Source organism: Electrona antarctica, assembly GCF_951216825.1.
Source record: "Electrona antarctica genome assembly, chromosome: 2".
Classification (NCBI taxonomy): domain Eukaryota; kingdom Metazoa; phylum Chordata; class Actinopteri; order Myctophiformes; family Myctophidae; genus Electrona; species Electrona antarctica.
The window spans coordinates 23,321,597-23,330,619 of NC_136807.1; the positions used below are offsets into that span (position 1 = coordinate 23,321,597).

Below are 9,023 nucleotides of genomic sequence, written 5' to 3' on the forward strand. Positions count from 1 at the left end.
TTCACGCTGGGGGCCCACGGTAGACGCAATGTCATGCCTCAACATGTATGGCAAATATCTCAATAGCAAAAATGATCGTTCATCGCCAGTGCATACGGTCCTTATAAGGGTACAGGGCGTGTGACGGGTTGGCAACTTGGCATATCACTTGACATACTGTACATGATGTAAAACCCAACTAAATGTTTAGTCATTGTGACCTCAGAGTACACCAGAATGAGTGTACTATTCAAAAAGTCAGTATTTTGTGTCTACCAAGTCAGCTCTGAGTGTTACAAGTATAGGCCTTTTATTCACTTTATCTAAGCCAATAAGGATCTCTGGGGGAGGGGGGGGTAAAAAAACTTGTTGTCCACTAATGGCCTAGACTGAACTGGTCTGGCGACATCCCTGGAATGTTGTCAAATGATTTGTCAACATGAAAAATAAGACATTATAATGTATCACTTAGTGATTGTCGTCAAACATCAGCATTCACGAGAGTCCTGTAAATGGCCTTTTTCCTCAAATTATTTTTTATCTTGAATCATATGGCCCATTTATTCAAGTTTTGTTTTCTTTTAATCATGTGACAAATCAAATCTTTTAATCTTGAGCCATTTATCAAGACTGCCATGGTACAACTGTCATGTGAACATGCTGTTACGGTTATTAGAAAGTGTGACTCTAAATATAATTTAAATGCTAGCCTAGGATAGATCTAGAAGCTGATGCGTTGTTAGCTTGTAGTAGATCTAATCTAGTAGTCTGTTCTAATTTCGTATAAACAACCTCCCCTCCCCACTAGTCTCCTGGTTTCCATTCTACTCATCCGGTCTAGAGCCTGCCCACTCCAAACCTGAATCCGGACAATTCCACGCACACATAAATGCCTATACTAAGATAAATGCACGAACACAAGTCGTTTCCGTATCCACTACAGACCGGATATGCAAATTGCCAAAGTCAATTGATCCCAGTCAAATAATGTGGCTTATTGAGGCTGACTAAACATTCCCGAACAAATTAAAATGCAACTTTGCAAAAACCACCAATTCATGAAAAACAATTTGAACTATACAGAACACTAGACTGACACTAAAAGTTACACTCTGGTGCTAACTAGCTAGAGGAAGCTAACTACACGCTGGGATAATTAGGCTAATAGCAGAATGTTAGCAGATTAAAACCACATAGCTAGAGGTGTTCAGCGTTAAAACTCACGTTGAAGAACAAAACACAGAAACAGAAAAAAACGAGGAACTTGTGGGACGACACGCAGCTCACGCTTCGGGACGCTGATGTTTTGGCTTTTTGACAAAACTGACACTGTACACTCTGTACACTTCCGGCTTCCGCTGACGTACTGCCAGCTCATCCATCATCCGGGCATTTCATTGGACGCAGTGACCGCATCAAAACAAGTTGGGTTAAAGGACCACTTCACCACTTTTCAACCTATCTTCATTGATTGATTGATTGAAAAATGTATTAACAGTTTGCAGAATTACAGTACATTTCAAGCACAAACTCAATACAAAGGCTGTTAACTGTGAGTGGACGACCCAATTAAGCATTACACTTGTTTCCAATAGGGTCCACAATGTTCAATTCATCAAAAACATTTAGAGACGTACAAATAGACACTTCTATATAGACAAAGGACAGAACAGGAATTCATCATAAAGGAGGTAAAAAGGGAAAAGAAACATATACAGTGAGGGAAAAAAAGGGGTGGGCGGTGGGGGGGATTCACGTTCAGCTCTGTTCATTTGTTTGTTTTCCTTGGAGCTGCGTTGGGTCCCCAAGTCGGCTCCGTGGCCGTCCTCACTAATAATCATGAAAAAATGGCACGATTTTTTCTACTCAGTCTGTGTCTCATAGGATGGCTGTGGGCAGTTTAGAAACCGTCTTCCAGTGACATCATCATTAGGCAGATTTGTTTTAAAACAAGATTTATTTTACAAAAATATTTAGATTTTCATTATCTGAGAACGATGGCTTCCATTTTCACATTGCAACTTTTCAGGACTAGAAAGCCTGCAGTTTTTATTAGCTTGTATTCCCCATCGATGATGTCACTGGAAGACGGTTTCTGAACTGCCCACAGCCGTCCTATGAGACACAGACCAAGTAGAAAAAAATTGCGCCATTTTTTTCATGATTATTAGTGAGGACCTAGTATATGAAGATAGGTTGAAAAGTGGTCCTTTAATAAGACATGTAAAAACACAGACTTGCAATAAATGAAGCAAGTCTTCTGTTATCAAACTGACTGTTTACATTCAATTTCAATATGATGTCCTGCATTCAATCTCACTGCCATTGTATGAAATAAATACAAATTAAACCTATGATGTTGAATAAAGTTAAAGATTTCCCTGACCCTGTGAGTTTTATTTTCATTGTGACCTCAAGAGTACACCAGAATACATAAATAATAATAGGGTCTGCGTCAATATTCACAAGGGAGCTGTAGACTTTACACCCTGTAACAGCGACCCTTTGGACCACCCAAATAATAATGCAAACATGCTGTGGTTAGGTGGTATGCAGGTATCACTACATCTATTCTATAATACCGTAGACCAGGGGTCTTCAACAGGGGGTCTTGGACCCCTCTGGAGGTCCTCAGAGATTTTGTTTTACATTAACCACTTGAACCTTAGCATCCCTATTTTGAGGGGTTACATTATCTATGAAATTAATGACAATGGTTAATCTGAAACAAATTGTTTATGCAATATATAGCAGGGGTCCCTGCTTCATCTATCTCTCGGTTAAAGGGTCCTTGGCCTGAAAAACGTTAGCCTTAGTCATAAGACAATAGACAATATTAATGAAAGGAAACATGATCTTCTTCACATGAACTTCTGGGAGGTCACAGAATTCTTCACCGAAATAAACCAGGTCTTCAGCCTGACAGCACTGATATGACTCTTGTTTTTATAACACGTTTTCAGCAAGCATCAACATTGTGTGACAAGAGTATTAAGTCAACTTGTCTTCAACTTAACTTATACTTCATTGCATACACCAAGATAGCATACTGTATGTACAAAATTACAAATGTACCCAAATTGACCCAGGGACCACACACCACAGGCCTACAGTATATCCAACCAGTGGTAAACTACCCCCTCTGTGCCCATGTCTTCCACAGGCTCCACCTCCTTATGGTCAATAAGGTTATTATTATTTTATATACAAGAGCAAAAATAGCAAACAATGGCTGATCTATACGCTCTATTTTTTTTGTTGAAATGTATAAATTAGGGCATTTTTGGGGTGATTCATCAATACTGTAGATTGTATAATACAATGATGATGATTCTCAATTATTCGATTTATAAAAAACATGATAGAAGAATAGTCTAAGAAACTAACTGATGCTGGCAGCCGTAAATAAGACATTCTTCTCCTGAATTGGTTTTGACTCCAGTCTGTATGTCTTGTCCCCATGAAGTCCCATAAGGCCTCCTGCTTCCACAGTGAGGTTTAAGCTCTACAAGACTGCTGTTCTTCTACTCTCTGGGAGGTCTGTCAGTCCCTGCAACTCTCTCAGACCCTGGAGAGATGGAAGAAGAGAAGACACAGCCAATCACGTTTCTGAAGTGTTTCTGCATTTGAAAAACTACCACATTAGAACTCTTGTAGCTGATTCTGAGAAATTGGTATTGGCGTGTAGATAGAATAATGCTAATATTATTTGTATTATATTTATTGACCTCTAGAACCATGCGGATGTTGGCTTTGATCTTGGACGAGTCTTTGGTGAGAACTTCAGTGAAGCTGGAACATGAAAACAAATAATTTTTATCATCTATTACAATTTTTCTCCACATACTGTACACAATCACATTTCCATGAGTGGTGTGTGTGTGTGTGTGTGTGTGTGTGTGTGTGTGTGTGTGTGTTGAATAAATGATCCAAAAATGCCTGGGCCAATATAGTTTTTCAAACTAGGTATTAATTTGGTGATGCCTAAATCATGCAGGTTGATTCACAGTGAAAAATCAACACCGTTTAGAAATAAAAAGATGTTGCTCATATTAGCGTTCTCAGTGGATGTACTCTCACAAAGATTCCTGATGTGTAACTTAATTCTTTCTTTCCCATGTCCCTATATATACGTACCACGACGCTAGGGGACGTCATATCCCAGGTCCGTATATATACGGACCCCAATGTATACTCTGTCTATATAATGGTTGAGTCCCACCGCAGCGTTTAACATTGGTTCGGTTCCTATGGCAACGCCCCACCGCTCCAGCTATGGGATTGAAAATATAATCACGATGTGAAGCAGTTCAAAGGAGGATTTTCAAACCTCCATAAATTGGACTCCAGGAGAGCTGTCCTTGGTGGATCTTCTGCCATCCAAATTTAGAATTTAATTTGTGCATTTGTACCGCGACGCTCCCGCCATGTAAAAGCTTCTGACGAAAGGTAAACAGTGTGTGCTTGTTCCAATGATACTCGAGTGTGTGTAGCGAGTGTGTGTGGGGGGCGGGCAAACTCCGTCTTTTAAAGTGAACGTGTATGGTGGCACCTGGAACTGGGGTTTATGCTAACAGCTAGCCACAATTATAGAGTGAAGTGTGTTTACTTACGCTGTGAGCTGGCAGTTTTTCTTCTCAATAAACCCGAGTGCTTCTGCATGTGTCATCTCAACAAAGAAGCCATAGCCCACCGCCACAAAGATCTTAGACGAATCCTCCCTGAAACGCATTGATACACAAGCTCAACCTCCAGGTAAAAAAAAACTTTTAGCCACAGACAGGAGGTTTGCTTGCAGGCAATCTAGAGTCAGACATTAACGTCACTAACTTTGATGAGAAACAGAACCACCACTGAAATACCATGCCATGGTGTGTTCTCACAAGGTTACATTACATCTTATTGTCAGAGATACCAACCTTCAATTTACTAGACAACAATTACAGTAGTAAACATGTTAAAGGTGCTATACAACATTCAGCCACCAGGTGTCGCACTACACCTCCCCCTCCACATCAAAGCACCTCTGATGCAGAAGGTCCCTTATTTATTTAAGTCACATGAATGAGGCAGCAAACATGGCATTAGCAGCAGTGCTGTAACGTGGCAGCTGTCTGCTAGAATCTTTTTCGTGGGAGATCCCCAACGAGAACGATAGCAACATGCATAATGAATGAAGAGTTAGGAAGACATTTCTACTTAGACGTTTAGCACCACAGAGAACGTACACGTTAGCCTGGACGTAGAAGTTACAACCCAGATCAATTTCTGTCTTCAGATCCTTGGACTCAGCTTCCTGTACAAAGAACACAGTACGAGACTGTCAGAGGGTGTGTGTGTGTGTGTGTGTGTGGGAAAGAAAGACAAAAAAGGGGGGTTCCGTTTCGCACTGGTAAGGGTAGGGAGGGGATAAGGGGAGGGAGGGGCAAGGCGACGGCCCTAGTTAGTTAGTTGAATCGTCAAAACTTTTGCATTTGATCATCAATTTATTCCATTAGATTAGACCATAGACCATTGTATGGCTGTATCCAGAATTAAAACATTCTCTGAGGTAAATGAGTTAGTGTACATTGACATTCCCCATAATAACCAATAGCCACTATAATGTTTTAGTTATTACATAACTTAATATGCTACTGCCTGACGTGCATCTATTCTTCTTGGACAAATATAAAAAGATACTCCTATGGAAAGGCTATATTATTTAATAGTTAGAGAAATTCGAAGTTTCAACACCAAAGTAGTAGTAGTAGTTGTTGTGAATTAGTAAACTGGACTGAATGTTTCCTTTATCCTTGTGTTGGGCTTCTGTTTTCGCCAACGTTTTTATTTGTGTTGTTTCTTTCAACACGTTGTGCTTCACGAGTTCACGTTCCACAACCGTCTGCCTTGACTTCTGTGTGCACTGACTGCGGCGGGCACGGTGTGGGCTAGCCCCTCCCTCCCCTCACTGGTGCGAAACTGGGTAGTAAAAACGGGGACGCAGTTTAAGCAGGCAAATACGTACAACTACTCCCATGGAGAGTATCACCATCACCAGTATCACCATCATGGTGCCTACCCATTAGTCCGACTGGCAATGTTTCTGGGTGTGCCTTCGGACCAATGGTACTTCTATAATTTGTTTTGCCTTTTAGTACTGTTGCCTAATGGTCATAGGCATGTGCTCTTATTAAGATATTTAGACAGGGGACATTACACATGTGCTTTATGATATTTAGACAGGGAGACAGTTGCAGGACCAGATAGACAGGAGAGGAGACAAGAACAGAGACAGCAGTGAAAAAGACACATACAGAGTGGGACAGCGAGTGAAGGTCCTTGAAGTCTTCTGCGTATTTTCCGAAAAAGGGCGAAAAAATGCAGCAGTCTGTAAGGACCTTAAGACACGTAGTGTAAACTCACCTTTAGACTTTCTATGGTGTTCTTCAACTGGAGATATTGAGAGATTTTCTCATAGACACTGTCTCTCTGCTCCATCACTCTCCTACACAAACACAACACATTAATACAAAATGTGATGAACACAACCATAATACATCAACACACATCACAATACACGAAAAACACATTAAGATACATCCAAAACATATTCACATTAACACAAATACAACCACAACATGACACACAACCACGCCTGTCTTTCTCTTCTCCATTTTAGACCCTTCTGTGAAGCACTGAACTGCACATGTATGCAAACTCATATACAAGTAGAAATAAACGTCGTAATAACCAATACACAGACACATCTTTAACATAAACTGTGCAGCTTGAGTTAACAGTAAGATATTATAGCATATGCGTACATGCACGATTAATATGTAAACAATCTCCACTTAACACCCTGCAAATCGAATGTAATTAAGCAATGTAATTATACATGAACGTAAACAATAAAAAACAGAAGTGCTGTGTGTACTTACTGCAAGTCTTTTTGGAGAACATCACTGATGAACGTTTCATATTTAAACACTTTCTGCTCCACACTCAGATCGTCCATGCTGACTGTTTACTGAAGCTCAAATCTAACCAACTTACTTAACTTCAACCTAACGTTATAATTTATTATTATTTAATTGATTTAATATAACAGAACGTTCAGATGTTGAACGTTTACACCCAAAGCAGGGCTCGTAAAAACTGCAAAAACAGTGTTGTTGTTTACTAATATGTAGTATGTGTGTGTCGCGCATGCTGAAAGGGTCGCATGGCGATGACGCAAGAATACATCCGGCAAAGTAGTTTCAAAATAAAAAACAATGTTTATGCCAAAGTAAAAGTATATATTTTACTCTTATTTATATTATATGCGTCCAATAAGTCACTTATGAAATCATAAATACTATTTAGAAAAATCTGTAAATATATGTTAATTGTTTTATGATTTCTGGCTCAGCTTCTTTGTTGACATTATCCTGTATTTATTATTTTAGTTTTTGTTGTAGCAACAAGACGCGTTGTCAACGTAAACAAACATGGCGGAGGACAGACGACGATTCGTTTGTGTTTTATTAAAATAAAAGAATACATCTACAGTAGCCTAGTTATACATCAGCATAGCAGGTATGTAAATGGTAATAAATAACGGTAGCATCTGCATTCTGCACATGGCTCGCTGATAAGAAACTATCATTACACAGGTCTGGGAAAAACTGCATTTTGTCATCACGTCTCTAAATCCTGTGGGTGACAATGTTATCACAAGAAAATATTAAATTACTATCCAATGATAAAATTGCAACTAAAGTAATCAAATAATAATAATAATAAAGTCGTTTATATGATGTTGTTTTTGCATAATATTGTATATTTGTACGTCATTATGTTTCAAATAATTGAGTATGAAGGACCCCAATGGAAAAGAGACTTTCTTGGGTTTATACTTTAAATCATCTTAGCAGACCTTTGAACTGTACTTTCCATGTGCTTTTTTCTGCAAACTGTTAATAAAGTATTCAATCAATCAATCAGTATATGTGACGTTGAGAAACAGTGATTAATAGTATTCTATTCTTGTTCGACATGTACTAATTGGAGCAGTAATGAACCAAATGGCCAGTAATAGACCAGTAGCCTAAATGGACCAGTACAGTATTCTGGGCCGGATTGGAGAAGGAGCTCACGGCATCGTTTTTAAAGCCAAACACATCGAGGTAAATTATCTGTCCTGTCTCTCACACATTGTATGTCTTTCCTAAACTGTCCCTCTCAGCTTTTACACTGTCTGTCTCTCAGGTTTCCTAGCTACTGTCTGTCTCTCCTGTACACTGTCTGTCTCTCAGGTTTCCTAGCTACTGTCTGTCTCTCCTATACACTGTCTGTCTCTCAGGTTTCCTAGCTACTGTCTGTCTCTCCTATACACTGTCTGTCTCTCATCTCTTCTACTGTGCCTCGTTGTTGCTCCATTTATCTCTTTCTCTACTAGTGTGCTTCTCTTTCTTTGCTTATTATCTGTATGTTTGGATCAAATAGTTGTAAAAAAAAAAAAAAAAAAAGAAGAAGAAAAAAGTACAATACAATACCATGCAATGCTTCTACACTGTTGCTTCATGCAACGTATGTGCAAACATAGCCATAGAATTCTCTCTTCAATCACTCCTGTTCTCTCTCTTGCTCTCTGCCTCTCACTCTCTCCCTCTCCCTCTGTTTGTGTTTATCTCTCTCAGACTGGGGAGACGGTAGCATTGAAGAAAATAGCGCTGAGAAGACTGGAGGATGGAATTCCAACCCAGGTTCTCAGGGAGATCAAAGCCCTGCAGGAGATAGAAGACAACCAGTATGTAGGTGTCTCTCTCACTCACACACACACACACACACACACACACACACACACACACACACACACACACACACACACACACACACACACAGACACACTGTCTGTCTGTCTGTCTGTCTGTCTGTCTGTCTGTCTGTCTGTCTGTCTGTCTGTCTGTCTGTCTGTCTGTCTGTCTGTCTGTCTACATAAAATGTTTCCTCTGCATTTACCATCTTAAATATTAGCAGCATTATGGCTCCCAGAGAGTTTTTATGTTGCTCAGCAA

The 9,023-nt window shown here is 39.7% G+C and overlaps 3 protein-coding genes across 5 annotated transcripts in view; 1 reads left to right on the forward strand and 2 right to left on the reverse strand.

Moving 5' to 3' along the window:
• Positions 1 to 1,385, reverse strand: part of bcap31 (B cell receptor associated protein 31) — a 32,884-nt gene extending 31,499 nt beyond the window's left edge. The window contains exon 1 of the mRNA XM_079519211.1: positions 1,204 to 1,385. The gene's annotated coding sequence lies outside the window, so the exon portion shown is untranslated. The remainder of the gene's footprint in view (positions 1 to 1,203) is intronic.
• Positions 1,386 to 1,974: 589 nt separating this feature from the next.
• uxt (ubiquitously-expressed, prefoldin-like chaperone) lies at positions 1,975 to 7,181 on the reverse strand. 2 transcript variants are annotated; one of them, XR_013792124.1, is made up of 7 exons: positions 6,903 to 7,181; positions 6,385 to 6,466; positions 5,208 to 5,275; positions 4,593 to 4,700; positions 3,708 to 3,771; positions 3,367 to 3,547; positions 1,975 to 2,094 (listed from the first exon to the last, which is right to left on the reverse strand). XR_013792124.1 is itself a non-coding variant. In XM_079526756.1 (6 exons), exons 1-6 carry the CDS (start codon positions 6,977 to 6,979, stop codon positions 3,485 to 3,487), a joined length of 462 nt encoding a protein of 153 aa, XP_079382882.1. In that variant the 5' UTR covers positions 6,980 to 7,181; the 3' UTR covers positions 2,114 to 3,484. The 2 variants fall into 2 exon arrangements, 1 of the variants encoding a protein (XP_079382882.1); XM_079526756.1 differs by lacking the exon at positions 1,975 to 2,094 and having other exon boundaries at positions 2,114 to 3,547.
• A 280-nt stretch (positions 7,182 to 7,461) lies between these two features.
• The window catches only part of cdk20 (cyclin dependent kinase 20), a 6,569-nt gene continuing 5,007 nt past the window's right edge, over positions 7,462 to 9,023 (forward strand). The window contains exons 1-3 of one of the 2 annotated variants that reach the window (XM_079527310.1): positions 7,462 to 7,542; positions 8,020 to 8,132; positions 8,646 to 8,759. In XM_079527310.1, coding sequence (XP_079383436.1) covers positions 8,058 to 8,132; positions 8,646 to 8,759 — 189 coding nt within the window. In that variant the 5' untranslated portion in view covers positions 7,462 to 7,542; positions 8,020 to 8,057. Of the gene's footprint in view, positions 7,543 to 8,001; positions 8,133 to 8,645; positions 8,760 to 9,023 lie in introns of those variants that run through there. The other variant, XM_079527309.1, reaches the window with a different exon arrangement.

Coding starts and splice junctions, on each gene's coding strand:
- uxt (XM_079526756.1), bottom strand. CDS start 6,979: ATGGACGATCTGAGTGTGGAGCAGAAAGTGTTTAAATATGAAACGTTC. Junction 3,772..4,592: donor AAAAACTGCCAGCTCACAGC/GTAAGTAAACAC, acceptor TTCATGTTCCAG/CTTCACTGAAGTTCTCACCA. Junction 3,548..3,707: donor ACATCCGCATGGTTCTAGAG/GTCAATAAATAT, acceptor CCATCTCTCCAG/GGTCTGAGAGAGTTGCAGGG.